The sequence below is a fragment of the Lytechinus pictus genome, chromosome 6, assembly GCF_037042905.1.
Source record: "Lytechinus pictus isolate F3 Inbred chromosome 6, Lp3.0, whole genome shotgun sequence".
NCBI classification, from domain to species: domain Eukaryota; kingdom Metazoa; phylum Echinodermata; class Echinoidea; order Temnopleuroida; family Toxopneustidae; genus Lytechinus; species Lytechinus pictus.
The window spans coordinates 11872140-11896992 of NC_087250.1; the positions used below are offsets into that span (position 1 = coordinate 11872140).

General features: G+C 37.5%; 1 protein-coding gene across 1 annotated transcript; it reads left to right on the forward strand.

Annotated features, from left to right (window-relative positions):
- Positions 1 to 7654: 7654 nt before the first annotated feature.
- LOC129263361 (neurocan core protein-like) lies at positions 7655 to 24050 on the forward strand. Its single transcript, XM_054901273.2, has 7 exons — positions 7655 to 8047; positions 9149 to 9200; positions 10546 to 10728; positions 11847 to 11954; positions 13024 to 13131; positions 19004 to 19294; positions 22957 to 24050. Exons 1-7 carry the CDS (start codon positions 8045 to 8047, stop codon positions 23124 to 23126), a joined length of 915 nt encoding a protein of 304 aa, XP_054757248.2. The 5' UTR covers positions 7655 to 8044; the 3' UTR covers positions 23127 to 24050.
- Positions 24051 to 24853: the final 803 nt, after the last annotated feature.

The following is a 24853-nucleotide window of genomic DNA, read 5'->3' on the forward strand; positions in this document are numbered from 1 at the left end:
CAATTTCATACCGATGCTGCAGTTGATATATTCCATTCCCTGAGTAATTAATTTAAATCAATAGGCAGGATATCGTCGGTGATGTATTAAGAGCTCAGTTGCAAAAAGGGGTTAGATCCGTTTTTTCATCAAATTTGATTTTTTTTTAATGAATAGACTTTTAGTAGCTCTATAAGATGATATCAGAGAAACGTTACATTTCAATTAAAAAGTGAACAAAAATTGCAAAGAAAAAATCACTTTTTTTCAAAAGGGCTTTGTTCCATTTCAGTTTGGTTGAAAAGGGAGTTAGATCCACCAATTTTTTTTTGTAAAAGAATATTTTAAAAATATGAAGACAGGAAGATTTCTTTTGTACCCAAATTTCAGTTTACGTGGTAAGGCATCGTGAAAATTTAGTTTCGCATAAGAATATTGCAATATGGGAGAATTAAAAAAATATGTTTACACTCTAAAAACTGGAGTGATGATTTAGCTCTTAAGGAGCGTGTATAGTGACTGCACTTCGGAGTGCTGATTTTCTCGTTCAAATTTGAACTAAAAAATCAGCACTCCGAAGTGCAGTCATTATACACGCTCTTTAAGAGCTGAATTAGCACTTCGTTTTTTAGAGTGTATGGAGTGGATCTAACCCCTTTTGCAACCAAACTCTTCTGAAGTACTCATTTGTCAAAAATGGGTTAGATCCATTTTTCATAAATTTTAATGTTTTTGGTCTCAAAACCTATTTATTTTTAGTCGCTCTGATGATACCAAAGAAAATTTGAAATTCACATTATAACGTTGATAAAAGTTGAAAAGAAAAATCACCTTTTAACTAAAAAAGGATTCAATTCATTTAAATTTGGTTGCAAAAGGGGTTAGATTCACAATGATGATTAAAAAAATGTATGTATTAAAAAAATTGAAGGCTGATAAATATCTTTTATACCCAATTTTATGTTCACATGATAGGGTAGTACATCATAACAATTTACTTTCTCATAAGAATATTGCAATATGGGAGAATAAAAAACATGATTTTCTCGGAATGGACCAAAGTGGATCTAACCCCTTTTGCAACTAAACTCTTCATTTGTATAAAAGTGATAATGTGAGTTATGAAATTGATCCTAATCTAGTGAGAGCTCGAAAAATAACGTACCTTTCCATCGCGACTATAATTTCATATTCATTACCAACATCAATATTCGAGTCTATTCAGAGATCGTTCTAAGCAATACATAATAGATTTTATTGTAATTAGGAAAAGAGAATTTTCGCGGCAAAAAATAAAACCCGTTTAATACTCATTTCGAGGTCAATATGAGGACAGGAATAAAGATATGAAGAAAACAGCAACGTAAAAAAAAACGTAAAACCATATGAATACATTCATAAATTCACATCATATTACAGAGAGGCTGAAAAGGAGCCAAGAAGATCAATTCCTTTAGGCCTACTTCACTAGGCAGGTTTTAATAAGGTGTACGCATTTAACAGCAATAAAATATATAAAAAAATCAAGCTGTCTTTAAATTTCGTGAGATTGGATACTTTTAGTATGAAGCTCGTGCTATACAGAAATGTATTCCTGGTCCCCCTTCAGTACAGTACAATGGTGAGAAGGGGTTAACTGTATAATTGCCTTTTAAATAATACCCCCCCCCCCCAAAAAAAAAAAAAAAAAAAAAAAATGAATAAATAAAAAAAAAATAGGACGATGTTTGATTCTGAATATCAGTTTGGAAGACAGAGACAATAATCGCTTATAGAACAATTAATAGATCTGTCAAGAATCAATCAATCAACATCAATATTCGAGTTATCTCCACCCCAACCCCATCGGTGACACGACAATTTACTCCGGCGATAATTGCTACGGGCTTTATTTTCGTCTAAGACATAGGGTTAGAGTCAGGGTTGCAATAGGGTATTACATGTATGTCAGGTTTATGGTTAGGTTCGGGACGGTATAGTGGTAAATCCAGGGTTGAAGTTAGTCACTCTAGTAGTGTGTGGGATTTAAAACGGAGCAATTGTCGCTGGAGCCAACGTCATGGGACACCTCCCCCCCCCCCCCCCCCCCATCAAGCAATATCAACTTCCAATTACACCAAAGTGCAGTCACCTCATACAGGCACGTCCTTGCCAGCTGAAGCCGTATATCAGGTCCTTTTCACAAATAATTATATTTCTTGGAATGAAGAGTTTTATATACATATATATATATAAATTTATATATATGAAGAGTTTAGTTGCAAAAAGGGGTTAGGTCCACTTTGGACCATTCCGAGAAAAAACATGTTTTTTATTCTCACATATTGCAATATTCTTACGAGAAACTAAATTGTCATGATGTACTTCCCTATCATGTGAATATAAAATTACTACTCTTAAACAGGGGAGTTAGTACCAAACATCTGGGTGTGTAATTTTGAGACGCGATATACGATTGTTATAATGATATATTATTTTTCTGTAACATCATTCTGTTGATTTTGTTTCGATTTCCTTTTTTTTTATTGCAAGGCCTTTTCCCTTTGAATAATCGTCTATTTTATTTGTGGAGTCATCCAGTCCTTAACATTATCATTTTGTTTACTCTTTTGCTATAGGTAAGAACTCATTTATTTTAGATTTAAAACAAAACAATGAACACGTATCAAAAGAGTCTGATGATTGTAAACACGTCACTCCAGGAATTTTGTGTGACCGACTGACCGACTGACCGAATAATCGCATTCTACTTTCAGGAATGGGACGAACAAATTATATTTGCGAGGCCCCACTATTGTGGTATGAGATGAATAGTGTACATACATTCTATCATTAATTTGTAATGATTCACAGTTCATACATCATTGGTTGATATTAAGCTGAAGTTCATATGCCCCCTCTCTCACACTTTCTCTCTCTCCCCCATCTCTCCCCCCCCCCCTCTCTCTCTCTATGATATATATATATATATATATATGAAGAGCTCACTTGCAAAAGGGGTTAGGTCCATTTTTCATCAAATTTGATTTGTATGTCTCAATGTATAGACTTGTTGTTGCTCTATAAGATGATACCAAAAAAGGTTGAAATTCCCATTAAAAAGTGAACTATAATGGCAAAGAAAAATCCCTTTTTTCACAAGGGGTTAGGTCCATTTCAGTTTGGTTGCAAATGGGGTTAGGTCCACACAGAATTATTTTGGACAAGAATATTTTAAAAAGTATGAAGACAGGTATATTTCTTCTTTACCCAATTTCATGTTCTCGTGGTAAGGTATCATAAAAATGTGGTTTCGCATAAAAATATTGCAATATGGGAGAATTAAAAAATGATTTTCTTGGAGTGGACCTAACACCTTTTGCAACCAAACTCTTCTGAAGAACTCATTTTTCAAAAGGGGATAGGTCAATTTTTCAAAAATTGTATTGTTTTCTGTCTCTAAACCTCTAAATTTTTAGTCGCTCTGATTATACCAAAGAAAATTTGAAATTCAAATGAAAAAGTGGCAAAGAAAAATCACTTTTTTAATAAAAAGACATTGGAGTCATTTCAGTTTGCTTGCAAAAGGGGTTAGGTCCGCAATGATATATTTTTTTAAATATATAGAAAAAAAGACAGGTAGATTTGTGGGTTTAAGCATTTGCTTGGGTCTTTTTAAGCTCTGTCCGAGCAGCTTGAGCGTTTGCTTGATCAGGGCGTTCGTGTTTTATAATCATGTTTATGCACATGAGAGAGAACCCCAAGGTACGTGAACATGTTCTCTTCCTAGTAAGTGCAACCCGAATGCAAACTATATAAATGTGGAGCGTTGTGGCCCAGTGGATTAGTCTTCGGACTCTGAAACAGAGGGTCATGGGTTTAAATCTCAGCCATGGCGTAATTTCCTTCGGCAAAAAAAATTATCCACATTGTGGAGCACGCGACCCAGGTGAGGTAAATGTGTACCTGGCAGGAATTTATTCCTTGAAATGCCACCGCGCTGTAAAAGACTGTGGGGCTAAAGACAGGGTAATATCCAATTAATAAGCGCATAGGGACGCATTTGGCAGTGATATGCGCTATAATGAGCATGTTGGTATTGTTATTATTAAATTTACTGATTATAGACAAGTTATAGAAACAGTTTGACGCCACGTCTAAGGAAACGATGTGACATGACTGAAGTGGCATTTTGCACTGCCACACCTCTGCGTTCGAATCCTGCCTTCTGGGGTCGTGTTTTCACCAGCGTAACGTCGCCATTTATTGTTCAAACCGATATCAATTGCTTTCTGAAGGCAAGAAAGGGTTTAAACCCAAGCGATAGGTTATGCATATGGAATTGTTAAGGATCTTTTGCTTTGCTATCAATTGCTTGTGCTTTAAACAATTGCTTTCCAACAAATGCTACAGTGGCGTTACAGAAAACTTTAACGTCACTTGTATTTAATAGCCAGTCGATGTAATTACAATTGTGACCAAAGAAAATAAACGCCCGCACAATTACTTATCAATAAATACAAGTTCGAATAAACAAAAGTCTTTTTTTTTATTTACATAATACGTACTATTATACCATTATCATAATATTACGATAATAAATAATAATGATGATGATGGTGATATTGATAATAATAATGATAGTAAAAATAATGATAATGATGATGATAATATGATTAATGATAATAATAATGATAACAATAATATTAATAATAATAATCAATCGTAATAACGTTCTAAGCACTGCATATTTTTACCACGGCATTAGCACGGCTAAACTGGCTTTCGAACATTCAATGACTCTCTTCCTATTGAGGTAGCCGTAGGGGAGATGTGATTGCACCATTATTTACTAAACGTGGTGGAGAATGGCTGATGTTGATAATAGCATTGGTAGGGTCCATGATAATAGGCAGGTCTCTATAAAGTAGCTTCTTCCATCTGTGAAATTCATGACTAGAGAGGGTTTTTCTCATTTTTAATGAGCTTGACCCAAAAATCACCTTTTTAAGTCTGTCCTTGCTGCTCTAAATTTATATCAAATTTCACGATTTTTTTTGGTATCATTGTTAAGAAGAATCATTCTTTCTCATCATGTGTTCGGTTTATTTGAAAATTATGTAACGTAATGAAACTTTTGATATAAAACATGACTGAAGAGCTCACTTTCAAAAGGGGTTAGGTCCATTTTTTATCAAATTTGATTTTTATGTCTTAATGTATAAATTTTTAGTAGCTCTATAAGATGATACCAAAGAAAAGTTGAAATTCCTATTCAAAATTGAACTAAATTAGGCAATCATTTTTTTTTCAAAAGGGGTTAGGTCCATTTCAGTTTAGTAGCAAAAGGGGTTAGGTCCACACAGATTTTTTTGGAAAAGAATATCATAAAAAATATGAAGACAGGGAGATATCTTTTATACCCAATTTTATGTTATCATGGTAGGGTATCATGAAAATTTAGTTTCGCATAAGAATATTGCAATATAGGAGAATTAAAAAAAATGATTTTCTTGGAGTGGACCTAACCCCTTTTGCAAACAAACTCTTCTGAAGAGCTCATTTGTCAAAAGGGGTTAGGTCCATTGTTCATAAATTTTATTGTTTTCTGTCTCAAAACCTGTAAATTTTGAGTTGCTCTGGTGAAAACAAAGAATATTTGAAATTTTCATGAAAACGTGAATAAAAGTGGCAAAGAAAAATCACTTCTTCATTAAAAATAGATTGGATTCATTTCAGTTTAGTTGCAAAAGGGTTTATGTCCACAATTATGATTTTTAAAAGAATATATAGAAAAAAATTGAAAGCAGGTAGATTTCTTTTATACCCAATTTTATGTTCACATGATAGAGTAGTACATCATGACAGTTTAGTTTCTCATAAGAATATTGCAGTAAGTGAGAATAAAAAACATCGTTTTTCTCGGAATGGTCTAAAGTGGAACTAACTCCTTTTGCAACTAAACTCTTCAATTTTACAAAATAAATATTTTCATCTGGCAAACGTAGTTATTTTTACGCTTTACTTTTGCTTTAGCCCAATTATTTTAGATCATAAAAAAATGTTTTCAAGTGGCATAAGTTTCAAAATAAATACTGAGATTAATCGGGGCAAGATTACACTTTTGATTGGCCAAGTTAAAAAAGCAGCTTCAAAACAGGAATATTGAACTCTGATTGGTTAAAGAGACAACGCACCCACCCAAATTCTAACGGTTCCAATGCGGGGGCCCCTCCAAGTGCACACTCCCCATGTGATAATCTCTTCAGATTACCCGCACCTGTTGTTTTGAAACTTTATCCAGCCAATCAGAACTCTGAATTTAATGCTACTCCAAATTTTTTTTTGAAAGCTCGTCTTGTACCCTGGGAGAAGCGTGACCTTGACCTTAACAAAAGGTGCCTCATATACGAAAGTGACAGAAGGCAAAGAATTCCAGCTTTGTGGTGATAAAGATATCATTGAGGCTCAATATAAATATTTTTTCACAATTTGCAAAAATTAAAACAGAGTAAACAAATTCGAGTTTGTGACACATGATCTGGCCTAAAAAATCACTTATTTATCAAAATATTTTATAACAGATATCTTTTGTTTGGCCAACATGAAACAGAAACATTTACTCTGCCCAATGGTGCATTGCTATTTATTTTGACTTGTCAATGAGGATAAAGTGGGTATTATTCTTTGAGAAAGAAAATCTCACGATTCACGAGATTTTGCATAGGGGAAGATTTATCCACGAGAGGATTTGGATGTATCTGGCCATGGACCTATATACTTCTCTGATCTGACCTACTTTGATCATTAGCACTAGGACAGTCCTGCGGTCTGACTACATTGTCATTGTTGTATTACCTTGGAAAATTAGGTAAGTCAGACTATGCAATTGTTTTATACAATTGTGGAGAAAAGGAGGAGGGGGAGAGAGAGAGTATATATAAGACATGCTAAATTGTAATAACGATTCAAGGACTCGCATTCATTACAAATTAATTGTAGTCACAATATACAATTTTTCATCCCATAGCAACTATACATATTTTAGTATTACCATCATATCAAGAAGAATGGGGCTCGTAAGTAGTTTGATGAGCTTCTTCTATTCACAAACACGTGATCGCCCTAATTAAGTATCACGTTAAAACGCCATCATCAGAGTTACTTGACAAAGTTAACGGTTCTATGATATCTCTTCTGGTGGACATTTAGGTTCATCTTACTTTTTTTTTTTCTGCCGTTGTCCCTAGATCATCTTTGATGTCACGCTACCCCCTCGAGGCCTCACCATCGTCAATTTCATACCATGTCCGCGGCTCATTCAACCGAATTGAACGGGAATTATTGGTTTATTTCGTGTCTTTATCTATTTTCAGCATACAGATCAGAAATTCAGAATGAAAAATAAAATATATCAAAAGCAAACACGGTTACAAATTGCTATCATCAATGCAAGCAAAATACGATCAATTTGAATTATAATTTGGAAAAATAAAGAATAAAACACTCTGAAAAATAGGAATGGATGAATGCATGTTTATACAATTGTAAAAGAGACAAGGGTGATAAACATTAAAGTGATATGCATCAGCGCCGTAGGCGACCTTGGCAGTTGATACAAATTAATTTCTTTACTTTTTATGCTGTCAATTTTCATTCCCTAGCAACTAAACATGTAGGTATATCCATCACAACTCTTCGCCGGGTCTCGCAAATGTCACAGGTTGATACTTTTCTCTATTCGCAATCCACTTCGTGTAGTGAGGTTTAGGAACTGCACTCTAAAAAATATTGGGTAAAAATGCTCCATGACCGTAATTTATGTGTCTAACCAACATTGGGAATTTCTTTTGGGCATTTTTATTAAACCAGTGTGATGAAATTCTTGCCCATCCTAAAGTAATTGCTGCCTATTTTTTAAAACTTACTGGACAATGTGCTTCCCGCATTGGGTAAAATACTGCCCCAAATTAGTTGGACACATAATCACCCTCGTGCTGGTTAAAGATTTTCCCAACATTTGTTTTGCAGTGTGATTTATCTACTTAGTCCTATAGGCCTCTGGGTGTGTGCTTGACTTTCGGAAATGGTAAGTATCTGTCAAATTGTTCTATAACCATCACTGAATGGTTAGAATCCAAACTTAAGTACTTCTTATTCCTTCTGGTTATTGGTTCAAATGATTATCTTTCTCGAGGTATACTTTAGGTTCATTTCAAGAAACTTGCCGACGCTGACGAACCTTTGCTAATAAGTTAATTAAATTCAAGTTGATTTTCTTCAATTTCGTTAAAAAAATGTACATCCAAATGTATAGATTTGTTTATCAAGATAAAGTTACAGATAAAATGGTTGGTGTATGAAACCGTAGAGAATTTAAAACAGTAGCACACACAACGAAAATGCGAAAGGTATATGATTGCGGGAGTGGTTTACTGTAAACCATGAGGGGAGTCCTAGAAGGACTAAGCAAGTGGATAGAGTTAAAAGACAAATGGAAAGACCAGGAGACCGTTTCATGAAAGTCTTTCTTCAACAGATACCATACTAACAGTCAGAGGCCGGTGCCTTTAAGCCAATCAAAACCAAGGATTTCACTGAAATTGTCAGCACTGACAATTTAGTCAGTGCTGACAACTTTCATGAAACACCCACCTGAAGACGATGAATGGAAGGTAGTTTTATTTTCTAAAAATGACTCTAGTTCTTAAAATAACTGCATATCACAAAAAATTAAAGGATTGGGTAGTTGGCGCGATGGAAGGAGGCTGACTTCAGTCGGCAAGTGGACATGGTGGAGTTGCAAAGCAGGAGCGCGATAGAAGACTCTGCGGGCAGGTTGACTGTCCATCTTCAGGAGTGAGTGTTCTCTAGACGTGTGTGCGGAGTTCGGGGAACAAGCAAAGTAGTTTCGAAGAGATTTTTATGATTGGTAGTATTTTTTTTTTACCTGATTGCAAAGAAAGCATGAATGCTTGTAAGCCATCAACCAGACGGCCGACGGGTTCCTCACCGAGGGACCAGGAAATGAGGATTTAAATGCCTTGCCATTCGCACACCAATTGGGAATCGAACCCGGGTCACCAGAATACGAAACTCCCGCTCTTCCGACTAAGCTATCGCGCGCCTCCATCAAGAGACATGATGATTAAGTAGTGTATGTCACCTCTGTCCATCTTTATTCAAACAGTTCATGAAGATAGCCATCGTGGTATTTTTCCTACTCAACCACCAAGTCAAGGGTAAGTTTTATTTCAATCCGTATCCATTCAGCAATTTCTCCCATTTCGAGGAGTGGGCGCAAACACATGTGTTACCCCTCCCACGGAGCAATAACTGTCAAGATCATCCAGCGTATAAACCATTCATTTATTGATGAAGCATAGTTTAAATCCGCAAAAAGTCAGTACACGAAATACATGTACCATTCGGTAATTGAATACCAAAACATACATTAATGAATATCATGACGTCACATCTAAAGAAAAATTAAATTGTACTTGCTCACCCATGTTATTTTGTTTTTTGTAGTGAAAACATGTTTAAACGGAAATCCGTCGATTTTTGGTCCTAGCATGGCGTGTGAGAGAAATGGGGAAAAAAGAAAAAAGTGGTGAACGTTTAAAATAATTCCGACAAGCAATAACACCCCTGAGACAAATTGGCAACAGAGTAAGTAATATTATGACAAGAATTATGGACAACTTTTCACCATGCCGAGGGCTTTTAGGCTTAATCATCAGGGATATGTGTTTTTTTATGTACATCGCAGAGGAAGTGATCAAAATATAGAGCGAATAGAATAGTCTGAAGTTTTTATGAAAAAAATGAGTTAAAAAAATACATTTAACATGTGTCGGCCATTTTGGAGCAAATTTAAGAGTAAACATTGCCCTACCTCACTATGGAATCACAGCATTGGCCAACTCGGTGTCTCCATAGATTTAGTGATTACAATAGTTTGTACAATTTCTTTGTGTATCTGTTGCCCGAGTTTTTTTCAAACTTAAACCCATTTTGCATCTGTGATAACATTTCCAAATTCAAATTCAAAATTAGAATTCGATTTGGTTTAATAGAGTACCGAAGCGATGACGTCAGTTGCCATGATATCAAGGCGGCCTGGTTCTAAACAAATGAACCCGGAGCGTGTTTCTCATCGAAGAAATTGGCTGCTAACGGAATTTCATCGCTTGCAACCTGAGAATGATGGTAATTTTGGCAAATACAAGTGTGTGTGTATAGACGATCGTCAGCTGCGACTCTGTTTAGAACCATCGAGTTCCTTGTCATGACAGTGACGTCACACTTCGGTACTCTGTTAAACTATAGGCTTACATATCAAAAAGTTTTTCCTACGGGGGGATTTTGGAGGGCAAGTGTCCCCATCGCACCCCCCTATTCCGCCGCCCCTGGTTCTTGTTGTTTTTATTATTATCAGCAGAATTAGCAACAGTAGAAGTATTAACATTTTTATTAGCTTAAGCAATTCTGTATTATGTCGTCACAATTGAAACTATAAACATCTACCATATATACCTATTATATGCTACTTCCCTTTTCTTCTTCTGATCTATTTTTACCAAGACATTTATTGTGCTGGAACATGCGCTGATATTCCTAAAGATGTCTGTCCGTATGGAGTTTCTGAGTATACCGGTGAATGGGTGAAATATGTTCCCAAGTACCTAACACGTGATCACCCCGAGTACGAAGTCAGAACACCACCGGAAGCAAGTGACAAGATTAACCTATACTGCGCCCATCCAGGTACAAATCTATGAAATGTGTGTCCGAACGTGGTAGATATAGAATAATTCATAACATGCTTATAAGCTTTCAAAAAAAATTGGCGAAATTAGGAGCCTTTTCTGAACTTTTTCAGACAAATTTGCGAAGAAGAAAAAAAGGAAATTGCTCGACCGTTTCATTCCCCTAGAATTATTGTGAAAAATACAGTTGTGTGTATCTAGAAAAACCCTTTTGATAGATGTGCACGAAAGTGGGGGATGGATGGCTATGCACATGGGCATCAGCACAGATAATTATCTGTTGTGTTTGAGGTGACGCAACAGTAGGTGTTCCCCATCCCCATAAACAAATGACAATCCTCTGAGCTTACGGCCACGTCTATGCAAAAAAAAAACAAGAATAATAATGATTTAAAGAAATACTCGGATAGATTTTTTTAGTAGTTTATCGACAAAATAAGTTTAATTATAAACCCAATATCTGCCAATATTGTGGAGTCCAATATATTACACAGAGACGGTTCAATATTAAAGTAAAAGAAGAAAACATCAAGCAGAAAAAAGATGAAAAGAAGAAGGTAAAGAAGAAAAATATTGTTTCCTTTTTTTATGCACTCACGGGTGAACTTTAACATCTTATTGCTTGAAGCAGCAACTGAATGAAAGAAAAACGTTGAACTACTGTAGTTAGCGCAATTTCGGAGTGCTATACGATTTGGCGAGCATGATGATCAAATCTGACCATTTATTTTGTCTCAAAAATAATGCATCTGACCTCAAAACTGACAATTTACCATGTAGTTTAATGAGTTTTATTCCTTCATTATCGTTTATTTTCCACAGAAAAAAACACCTTTGTATCCCATACGAATTTAAGGAAGGATAATATTGGCTAGCTTGCCTCGTTCCCTTAAACAAATCAGGTAAACTAAGTAAACCCAGCACAATGCAAGTTATCAAACCATACAGTGTCAACAACTTCGCGACGAATCGTTTTACGATAACCCGCATCAGTGCGGGAGTGCATGGGGGGATAATTGTCAGTGCCATGATCTGCGTCATAACACAACATGGAAATTGTATCGATAAGTCGGTTTACAATGTATAGTATTTACGAAATGCAATTTGTGTTTACAGATTGTTACTCCAATCCGTGTCTTCACGGAGGAACCTGCATGGAAGAACTTGACGGGTTCAGTTGCTCCTGTCCTGGGATCTATTTCGGAATTCATTGTGAACAACATGGTACGTTTTTTTATTGAAAATAGCTGATTTAAGAGTAGCCAAAATTAAAGGGGTATTCAGAAAAATCATAAAGAAAAATGGGGAATTCGTTGTGAGCAACATGATAAGTTTCGAAATATTAATCACGAAATGACCAGTCGCTATCACGAGAAATTTGGCAGTGTATCCCTTTCATGAATATTGAGAAGTTTAAAGATTAGTAAAATGTTTGTTCACGTGATTAAAATATATATCTATACTCTTTAATTAGACCACTAAACAGCGCATGCCCAATGAAACAGTTAGCGTCTGCGATATTATATCTATGTTGATATCAACATACTTCCTACATAGGTATGTTTCAAAACCGAAGGCAATGTTAGTATGATAATGCTATGCAGTCTTGATGTTGACAAGACCGCGTTGAAATAATGGCGTCGACACTGGTCACAGTAACCTTTTACACTGCAACAACTCCGGTGTTGATTTAACACCAGCCCGGAATCTATATATGTCCTCACCAGAGAAGTATTGAAACAACACCAGTTTGGAATCAAACCGATGCTGTTGTAATACTATTTGGTGTTGTATAAACACCTTTCTGGTGTTAGACCAAATCGAAACTAGTGTTGTTTAACACTTCTCTTGTGTGGACATATATAGATTCCGGGCGGTGTTAAAATCAACACCGGAGTTTTTGCAGTGTATAAAGAATTATTTATAAGCAATAATTTATAATTTATTATTCACAATTATTTACAAGCAATTTCTATAACCAATTTGTTATCAACCAATGAGAATGAAATATTTCAATAGCTATGAACTGTTTTTGCAAATTCGTTATTATAAGTTATAAGTACTATAAGTTTCATGAAACGGGCCCCAGATCACGCAAAGTAGTTTTTTTATTTATTAAGTCTAACCTACACCAATAACGGAATTGTTCAACGGTAAGTTCCTTCCTCAGTGTGGGCGGGGGATAAAGTAGTCAGCGCCGCCTTGTTCACACTGCAGTCATGGCAGGATTAACTTTTTTTACATTCACGATGCATGTTTTTTTACAACTCTTTTTTTTTGTGTGTGTTTACAGCATGTGACTCCAATCCTTGTCTTCATGGAGGGACATGTGTGGAGGAGCTTGATGGGTATAATTGTTCCTGTCATGGAGGCTATGTGGGAATTCACTGTGAGAAGCCTGGTGAGGTTTTTTTTTTTTTTTTTTGATAAAAGATAATGCAATAACGGTAAAACAATGAAGGATAAGGGCTGTGTGCAAGGGGTGCACGCTCCATCTTCTGAATATTTCAAGAATCATTCATTCAAAATAATTGCTACACTGCAAAAACTCCGGTGTTGATTCAACACCAGCCCGGAATCTATATATGTCCACACCAGATAAGTATTGAAACAACACCAGTTAGGAATCAAACCGATGCTGTTTTAATACTTAACTGGTGTGATATAAACACCTATCTGGTGTTAGACCAAAACGAAACTGGTGATGTTTTACACTTCTCTGGTGTGGACATAATATAGATTCCGGACTGGTGTTAAATCAACACCAGAGTTTTTGCAGTGTACAGCAAAATCTAGGAAAGACAAATCTGTGCACCTTGATTTTTTTCCCAGATTTTCTCCTTTTTTGTATTTGCATCCTCTGTTTCAGAATCCGGAATCCACCCCTGCGCTGTGATTATAGGGATATTCAGTGGTTGGGAGAAATAATTGTAGTACATTGACTAATGGTTTGGTTTGGTTTATTCACGATAAAAAAATATATAAATATAAACAAAATATACATTGTTAGATCAAATTAGTATTGTAACAGAATCATAACATAAATAATGAATATAATACAACATATAAAACTTATACATATCGTAGGGATGACTCGTTTCAGATGGGCTATTAATATAGCCCATCTGTTCTTCCCCGAGGTCCCTCGGTTACCCCGAGAACATTAGCAGTAGGATAGAACTTCAAAGGTGGAGGAAGTAGTTAAGCACTTTGTGGTAGTGCCGTATGTTCGAATCACACAGTGGGCTAGCGTCCGTTGGAAAGGCGTCAATCCAAATTTTGCTACTCTCCACCCAGATGCTAAATGGATACCCGGTAGATTGTTTGCGGGAATGACTGTTCGATCCGATGGCCGGGATAATACACTGTAAAAAATTATGTGCTAATTCAGCACTTAAAGTGCTTGTATAGTGACTGCACTACGAGTGCTGATTTTCTAGTTTGAATTTGAACTAAAAAATCAGCACTCGTAGTGCAGTCACTATACAAGCACTTTAACCGCTAAATTAGCACATCATTGCAATAAGTCTGTGAGCGCTTAGATACATACAATGTATGTCTTAATCACATTATAAATACCCATATTATTGTTATGTAACAGTGGCAGGTAAGTGAATGGTGTAAAAAAAATGTCCCAACTTTCTTATTTGAAATCCGATTTTAATGAGATTATCAGGCTTAACGCTTTGCCCGACATGGACACACCCCGTACTACATTCGTTGTAAGGTGCAACATTAAGAGGGGTTCTATACACTGACTATGATAATTCAATCCACACTAAAGCTAAGTTTATTTTCTGTTTCTATTCAAATCAATTTTTGGGGGCGGGTAGGTAGACGTTTTATCAAAATTCGCATTCCAGTTGTTTTATCGAACTTTGAAAACAGTATTTTGTCTATTTTCGGCATATTTCAGTTTTTGTTACTAATCAACATATGATCATGAACTATGTAAGATAAAACAGTTTACAAATATCTTCTTACTCTAACATTCCTACGAACTGGGGTATCCGTAAGAACGCAAAAGACGATTTTTTTTTTGTTACCTTCATTTTAGATCCCTCCAAAAACGATTTCCTTACACGCCATTTAAGACACATGCTTTTTTCATACACAGGAAACTGATAATAACGCTTAATAACCATTAGGGCCTATGCTAGGAGTATAGACCTAAGGTTTATGTCCATCCATGTTGTATTGTGACGTAACCGTAGAATAATAATGAATGTCTATGAGTGCAATGGACAGAATACTTCATGAGGTGAAAGATGAATGGATCATTATTTCATCTTTCACCGAATGAAGAAACATTCATCATTTGGTTTATATGACACCTAAAAATTGTTTTTTTTTTCATATGAAATTTATGAATTTCGATGCAAAACATGGTCATGCAGTGCGAGTTCTGTCTGTTGATTGTTACGTCATTACAACATGCGCACTGCTGGTGCCGGTGTGGTAGAAAATTTGGACCGGGGCCCGCCAGTCCAAAACGGCTAGTAAATTTGGACTGCCAGTACCAAACGGATAGCCGATCGGGGCTGCCAGATCCAAAAGACTGGTTGAATTTTTTGCCGATACGAACGGAAAGCCGCCGTTTGGTTCCGTATCGTCAGAAGGTTCGAATGTAGTAAATATATTTTATAAATATCTGCTTTGGTGAAATGGTTCAATATATATATAGGTGTGATTTTTAATGTAATTTCATCAGAAATATTTCTATAATTCGGTCTAAAATTAAAAACGTTGGTCTAGGTAGATCTAGATAAGAGGTATTTCAGCCTCGTACGTTACGGACGGTACCCTCGGTACACGATGCGATGAACCGGTACCTTTTTTGCGCACGTGCAGCGCTGGACTGCCTGGACAGTTGACACGGTACCGAACTGTACCACGTCTCTTTTTTTGAGTAGGGTCAGGCGCGTAGACAGAGGGGCGGTGGGAGCGGTCGCCCCCCAAAACGTCCCCAAAAAGAAAAAAAAAAGAAAGAAAGGAGAAAAGAAAAAGCGAAGGGAAGAAAGGGAATAAAGGTAGCTTTGTGGGTTTTTCTTTTTATTCTTTATTTTATTCTCAAAAGAGAAACTCCTTCACTCTTGCCCTAAATTTATATATATAAATTTTGCTTCCGCGCTACGCGCGTTTAAATGACAATTGTAGTTCTCCTTTGTTTCCCTCACCCTTTCTCTAACCCTGTTTTTCCACCTCAGCTATGTGTTTCTTGCCAGTTAAAGTTCAAATGTATATATTAGGGCATGGAATAAGAGTAATATAAGGTTAGGCCGAAGCCAAAGTATATGAAGTTATCTTTTCTTTTCAAATTGATCGCGCAACTTAATTTTGTCGGGTCGACTACGGGCGGGTAAAATCTTTATATCAATTTCTGCCGTCACCTCCATACAGGCAATTTCTCCCGCTTTTCAGCTCATTACTAAACAACCATAATTTGGGGGCAAACACGTTCCTAATTTTAAAAGAGGAAGGTATAAAATTCGTGTTGTATTAAATAAAAAAGTACAATATTTTTTTTAATTAAATTCTATTAAACTTCATGTCATTTCCCCGCACATTCATCTCCTGTCCTGTTTTTGCGCCCTCAGTTTGAAATTTTGAATGACATTTAAGTTTCTTCATCATTCAAAATGAAGCGCTTTAGGATAAGTCAAAGAAATTATACATGATCCTTTTTTTTATATAATTTCAATAAATCAAATTAAAATCCGAATTTATCTTGTTGCTAAGAGAAACTGTCGGCAAATGAAAATGCCTGTATTGTTGAAACACCTGAAAAGACATTGTTAAAACACATGTTTAAAGACAATATCCTGTCGTCGGCTCGTCAGATGGGGTTAAAGCAGGCTGGAACTAAAGCGAAGAGATTCCTATCCTTCCTAACACATCCCTGGTCTGAATATTACGTCAAAATCTATACACCACAAAATTTTGCTCGCAACTTTACAAAAAAATACGTTGTACGCCATGTCTGGCCCAAACTTTTGCCTCATTACGCCACTGGGGTAGATAGTATACGATTTTTTTTTTATTGTTCTTCATATTTTAAGTGCGCATTTTGCCTTTCTCCCCTGTGTCCCTCTCCTACTTTAAAATTTGCCCCACGCTCGTGATTATTTTCCTCTGTCTTTATATTTCTATAAATTTGGTAAAATATATAGCGTGAGAAATGACTTGCGGACAGAACGTCGCTTGTGTTTCATACTTCAATAATCAGTGAAATGACAATACAAATCTTGTAGCTTCTTTCTTGTGCCAAGCTTTGATCGAAAGCTTGGTGCAATTAAATTGATATAAAGAAGCTACATAGGCGACGGAAGCGGGGGGGGGGGGCGAGGGTCCTGTCCCCCTAGATTTGAGGTGGTTTGTTTTTTTGTTTTTTTTGCTTGTCAAGTTTGTTTCCTGCGTCCCCCCTAAATTCAGGAGGACCGCTTTAAAATTGTTTTAAATCGTTATGGTCCCCCCTAAAAGTGTGTTTGTTAACCTTTTTTTTTTTTTTTTTTTTCCTTTGTCCAACCATAAATTCGAGGTAGACCCCCCCCCCTAATTTTTTGGGCTTCCGCCGCCAATGAGAAGATATACGACCAATGTTGAGTCATTCATTCACTTCTAAATAAAAAAAATATATAGGGCCTACAGCTACATGTGTGTTATTAAATGCCAGCCAGGTGCGGATCCAGGAATTTCCAGGGGGCACTTTTGTCCAGAAAAATTTGACAAGCTAAAATAAAAAAAAAGGGTTAGCACTTGCACATATACGGTACTTTCGACCACTTTTTTGTGGCTCTCAAAAGGGGGGCATGAGCCGGGTGTGCCCCCCCCCCGGATCCGCGCCAAAGCATCCCCTCCCTCGAGCTTAAGGTCAGTTTGGTGCCCCCTCATAACTGGTGAATGCCCCCTAAGTTTAAGTTCAATTTGCCCACCCCCCTCCCCATGTGACACGTGAATGTGCTCCCGGTCAAACATCAAATTGGCACCCCAAAGGTCGAGCATCATTTCTGCTCCTCGCGAGGTCAAACTTCAAATTGCGGGCGCGCCCATGCACGCTCTTTTATTGTTATTATTATTTCATCTCCCCCTCTTTTTCCCCTTCATTTTCCTTCTCTCCCCCCCCCCCCCCCTTTATTCCCTCTTCCTTTTTTTCCTTTTCTCATATACTTTTCCCCATTTTTTGCGATCTCTTCTTCCTACGTTTTTTCTCTCCCTTTTATTTTCATATATTTCCTCCTTTTTCGACTACCTGGGTCCCGTGCCCCAACCCCCCCCCCCAAAAAAAAAAAATAATTAATAAATATGCGCATAGTGTGTGTCTCAATGAGGTGTCACTGAGAGTTCCCTGTGTGTTTGGCAGCCTTATTGTTAGACTTAGTTTTCTCGTATTGATACATTCATTTTGAATTCTTCTTGATTACTTTGGGGGTTCGAAGAGCATGCAGCAGTGTTTCCCCCCCCCCCCCCCATCAGCCTAGTCGCAAATCCCATCCTATTTCTTGCTTGGTTATGAAGACCAAGACAAACCAGCCATATTGGTGGACATATCGAAGTTCACACCCCGAATAGCACAGGTGCACAAAGGGAGCACGCAGTGTGAATAGGGCTTCATGGCTCCACACAGCAGCCGTCCCCGGATGTTTAATTAATTGGAAGAGTGCTAAAAAATGCATACAACTCCCTAAATAACTTGAGATTCTCAAATCGGCAACTGTATCTGTTATGTGGGTGTGGTTGACTTGGAGGAGCCCATTGGTTGAAAAGGACGACTGGAATATCACATTCTTGCTGTAGGGGTGATAATGGTGCATGAACAGCGTATTGGAACAAATCGCCTGGTCGGAACAAATCGACTATGACGATCGCATCACACAACAAAATTCGGAACTAATCGGCGGGTAAAAGAGCCGCCGATTAGTACCTCCAGCCCCGATCGGCTGCCCGGTCCAAATCACCTATGACACCTGCAGCTGCAGTCTCGGTGCGCGCGTGCAATGGACAAAATCGTATGGATCCAAAATTGCACGATGAATGGATCCAAAATTGCACGGTTGATGACGTCATTGCAAAATGGGCTGAATGAACGATATCAAACAACCAATCAAATCACAAGGATCTATCTAGGTGTCATATAACAATGTTTACACTACATTTACAACAAATTTAATAATGATACTCTACGTGTAAATCAGTAACATCAAAAGTTAGTATAACATAAATTATGATGGGAATCTATGTACGGTATATATCTTCTTTCTTGTCTTACATTTAAGTTTGTCCAGACGGATGGGTGTATGGAGGAACGAAGTGTTTTCTGGAAGTGGCTGGCCGACGATCCAACTGGACGAGTGCGCGTGACTATTGTAACGGTCTGGACGAGGTTGTACTCGGAAACGGAAACAGAGTTCGACCATCTCTACTCCTCATAGAGAGCGAGGAAGAGTATGATCTTCTCAAACTCAACATAAACGACCCTTGGGACTACTACTGGTTGAACTGTCAGTTTATTGACATGAATATTACTTGCTTCACAGACAGAGCCGGAAACACAAGTGACTACCGAAGTAAGTTTATTTGTATACAGATGGTAGAGAAAATCTACTCTTTCTTCTCATGTGGTTTCAAAACAATGAGAGTCTAGTAGAAATGCCCCTTTTCCCAATGGGTGCTCTATGATTTTATTTTTTTTTTTTAAATAGGAATGATAGGGAAAAGGATGGGGTGATGTCGGAACCCCCTGAAGGGGTAGCTGACGATGTCTTAGCACTTCCGTATAATTATGTAGCTGATAGAGAAAACCATGCTTCTTCTCCAAGTGGTTTAAAAAAATAGAAATGTCTTTATTACAAAGCAGAAACACCTTCTTTCCTAAATTAGGATACAAAAATTGTAAATTTTCTAAGAAATAGGCAAACTAGGCAAAAAGAGTTGGGCGATTTCGGCAGCTCCCTGAGGGGGTAAGCTCCAATGTTCCAGGTATTTCTTTATATGTATGTGATAGAGAAAAGCTAAATTGTTCCTCTTCAAGTGGGGCTCAAAAAAGCACGATATTATAATAGTAGAACTACGTATAGGGGTGGGTTATCTGCGAAGGTACTTGTGGGACTATGCTTTAAGATACCAGAAAGTCATTGAATGTAACATGCACAGTAAGACCTCCTCTAATTTTCCAAGAGGTTTCATAAACATAAAATTTGCTTCGGTATAATTTATAGAAAATGCCTTTTGCCCTTATACCCATCTATGTAATATATACATTTATATTGCAACGTACATAACATGTCACACCAACAGAGACGATGCCAGACCGATTAAGGCTATTGTAGTCTCTTGTCTCTTAAAATGCATGCCACCGGTCGCATTGTAGTCAATATAATTAATGTGACCAAGACGCGGTGGTTGCATTTTCGTCTCATTTCATCGCAATAAAGTGTAATTCATTTTTAAAGTATTTGCCCTTTATCTAAGCAAATCAAGACATTAATATTGTCATGAATCATATCGATATTCCCGTTTCTATATCCTCTTTCTTGTCAATGCTGCATTAGTTGTTGATATTTATGATAAAATAGATAGTTATCAATGCACATGCAAATTTTTGACAAAAAACATGTACATTTGGGCATGAATTTTTTTAAAAAAATATTATCCGGAATTTCACACACACATACACACACACACACATATATAAATAATATATATATATATATATATATATAAATATAACGCCTACCATTGTTCTCTTCATTAATTTCTTTACAATATTTAAAATAAAAAGAGTTGCCAAAGCTGTTGTACATGTATAACTTTACACATTTGTATACTTTCTCCCATACGTGTACTGTATCAAAGCAATAGCTTTGATCCAGCTGAGGCATGGCGGCTTGTCATTGTTCAAAACCCACCTTCACCCGACAAAGGAAATTATAATTGGTATAGTGTCGAAAATCTGTCTATCTGACGGTCAATCGGATCGGGGTCGCCCTAGCCACTAACCCGTCTCTGTGGTCTAGTGGTTAAGGCACCGGCGTTCAAAGCTGGGGGCCCGGGTTCGATTCCCGGCAGGGACATTTTTTCGGCATCACCAATTTATCCAAAGGGTAGATAGCTCTGGGGAACCTTGATTTAAGCTACGCCTACCATTGTTCTCTTCATTAATTTCTTTACAATATTTAAAATAAAAAGAGTTGCCAAAGCTGTTGTACATGTATAACTTTACACATTTGTATACTTTCTCCCATACGTGTACTGTATCAAAGCAATAGCTTTGATCCAGCTGAGGCATGACGGCTTGTCATTGTTCAAAACCCACCTTCACCCGACAAAGGAAATTATAATTGGTATCAAAATCTGTCTATCTGACGGTCAATCGGATCGGGGTCGCCCTAGCCACTAACCCGTCTCTGTGGTCTAGTGGTTAAGGCACCGGCGTTCAAAGCTAGGGGCCCGGGTTCGATTCCCGGCAGGGACATTTTTTCGGCATCACCAATTTTTCCAAAAGGTAGATAGCTCTGGGGAACCTTGATTTAAGCTACGCCTACCATTGTTCTCTTCAGTAATTTCTTTACAATATATATATAAATATATATATATGAATATACGGAAGAGAATATTGTACGCAAAACGGTAAAATATCCTCAAAACCTGATATACTTAGCTTTTCAACATGCAATTATCAGACTAAGATGAACGTTGAAACGACGCAATATCATTATAAAAGAACCGACAGAGACAATGGACGCTTTAAGCCCCTTTCACAATTGACGTACGACCATTTGCGACCTTTTGGTCGTGCGACAGGCTGCAACAGGCATCAATCGCTAGTCATCTCATAAGATCGCACAGAAGCTTTCACAGTTGCAACAGCTGTCGTACAACAAAAACAACCAGTAAACCCCGTTGCACGAGTAAGTCGCATATGCTCTTATTGTGCTCGTGCGATCACATGCGAGTGTTGCACGAGGGATTGCGAGCGGAACGGTCGCATACATGCGAATGAAACGGTAGTGCAATGTTGTAAGCCGTTGCGATCGGTCTTGCAACAGTCTTATGGCCCATATTTTTATCGCAACCAGTCGCAAGACAGGTCTCTGTACATGTAGGTCGCTTGCACATGTGCAAGTGTTGCACGACCTCCAGTCAAGTAAATGCGACTACTTAGTTGTACCACCTCTCGCACCAAGTCGTACAACGTTGAACAACACTCGCACGATGATCGCCCGACCGATGGTACGACCCCGGGTACGGCCTGATGCGAGTGAATCGATCGTATTTGATCGCGTTCGGATTTTGAACATGTTCAAAGTTCAGATGTGACCAGTCACGACCACCTCGAGTTCGTGCGACCGTCTACAACGACTGCGAGTGCTCGCAAGACACCAAGAGATCGATCGTGCAACAACAAGAAAAAAACTGTTGCAGGCGGTCGTAAACTGGTCGGACGTCAATTGTGAAAGGGGCTGAACGGTCGCATACATCCGAATGCAACGGTAGTGGAATATAGTAAGCCGTAATTTCGATCGGTCTTGCAACAGTCTCATATTATCGCACCCAGTCGCAAGACTGGTTTCTGTAGGTCTCCAGCACATGTGCAAGTGTTGTACGACCTCCAGTCGACTAAATGCGACTATACTTAGTTGTGCCACCTCTCGCACCAAGTCGTACAACGTTGAACAACACTCACACGATGATCGCCCGACCGATGGTACGACATGTTGCGAGTGAATCAATCGTATTTGATCGCGTTTGGATTTTGAACATGTTCAAAGTTCAGATGCGACCAGTCACGATCACCTCCGACCACATCGAGTTTGTGCGATCGTCTACAACGACTGCGAGTGCTCGCAAGACACCAAGGGATCGATCGTGCAACAACAAGAAAAAACTGTTGCAGGTGGTCGTAAACAGGTCGTACGTCAATTGTGAAAGGGGCTTAACGGCGAGCTGTGATTTGCTGTCAAGGTGACCAAGTTAGGCTTAGTATTTTGTTTTGTTATTATGTGTTCTTTTACTCAATTTGCTTCAATTTACGGCTGTTTACTGAGCCTAATTTGTTTACCTTGCCAGCCAATCACTGTTCGTCGTATAGCATCCACTGTGTCAGTCTTGTCTATTTCGGTTTTAGTACTTAGCGTGCTGTTCATTCAGGCGATTTTAAAATATCAAACTTAAACTTTTGAGGCGATTATTAGGATTTATGTTTTAATATGTCTATACTTTTTTTCAGATTGGCCTGATTCTTCTTATTCCGGAATCGCATACGAGAGTATTTACTGCGTGGATGTGTTCATGAGTAGTGGCTATTGGGAGACATATCGCTGTTCGAATCAGGACGATTTAACCGCTTGTCAAGTAAATGTTTTTGCTTCAAGAAAACACCGACATAGAATGCATTAAATACCCTTCTTTAGTTGTAAAGAACAAGAGAAAGAAAAAAAATGTACAAGAGTTTCTTTGGCGCAAGTTTTTGCTAATTTTTGAGATTGCACCATGTGCACATCTCAAACTTCAGTGAACCCTAACCTCCACACGTTGTATTTTCACCATAATATGTTTGAAGTTGTTACTTTGTTTCGTCTGCATTCAATTAAATAATTTTGGTGGTATTCTTGATCAATTTTGACACGATCATTTTTTAAGCTTAGAATTACGTCTGATTTCTCAATCAAGGTATTTTATAATCCCATATCATAACTGCTTAAATCAGACCAATATTTTATCAATTTGATTAAAATAGTGACATTGTTGCGATTAACGAAATTCAAATTTGCGTTTAATGCTTTAATGTGGCACCTTTACCAGGTTGACCTCATGTCAATTAGATTATATTATCAATGTCAATTGAGTATGCTATCATATTTTCATTTCTATATCATAGATCTGTCTACCTTAAAGCACACACAGTCTGAGTCAGTCACCGCAGTGTGGTACACGATCATACTGTGATAAACTGGAATACGTTTTCACACTCCCGGGGTCCATTGCTTTTAAACGCAAGTCAAAAACTCAATCGCAAGTCCCAAATGCGCGCTGTTGATTGGTTGAAAATCAAGTTGCGCATAATTTTTTTAAGTTGCGATTGGTTGCAATTCTTTCTGCAACAGGCCCAAGTAGAGAAAACGATTTAAGTTATAACCCATAGTGGCCTATCAAAACACGGACTGTGTGACCCATTTCATTGCACTGGAATTGTAGTGTCAAGTAAAGAATGACTGATCAATGTCGTATTTCTTATTCATAAGTAAGTCATGTAAGTAGTACGTATATATGTGATGTAAAATTCCTAAATAAATAATGGATTGTGGTCTTGAAGTTGAACTGAAAACCTTTGTCAAAATGGCTTTCTTTATTTTGTGGAAATAATTCCCATTCAAATCAACAACCAGTCGCTATCCGTAATCGATATTCAATATCACGCTTTCTCTAAAACCGAATGAGGTTTAAAAAAAAAATGACCTCCCTTACCAACGGATGGTGACAATCATACATGTAGAGAACATCAAAATGTGTAGGTAATGTGTTTGTCGCCCTCTTGAGGGAAACAGGCAAGCTGCTTATAATCAGAAAGATTTATGACTGCAGGATGATCCTTTGCCAATCACGAAGCCTTACAAAAGATAAGGAGGGTTAGATCGAGATTCAAGATCAACTCCTGCTATTGCGACAGCCAGGAATTAACGTTAGAGTTAACACCTAATGCTATCTCTGTTCCATGCGTTATTCATGCCACCTTTGGTAGAGTATTTTGGAGATACCGAATTCATATTACGTCTGGCCTCGCTTATGTTGGAGAAACCCGTGTTTGTTTTTTTTTCTTGCAACGGCGACGCAAAACAAATTCAAGAATAGAGTCAATGGCAAAACACAGTAAAAAAAAAAAAAACACGTTGTCACGTTGTTTAAGCGTTTCACTCTAACAACAGGTTGTTTAAACTTTTTGTAATTTTCAAAACTTTTTAAACAACGTGCTTAAAATTCAAACAGCGTTTTTACAGTGTAAACATGCAGCTTGGGAGGTCTTTGTCGAACATTGGTTAAACCGGAAGAGCAGTTTCGTTCTCAGTTTCGGAGATGGCGAAATAATTGAAATTTGTCATTTGTCCAGAAAGTGCTGCTTTTATTCA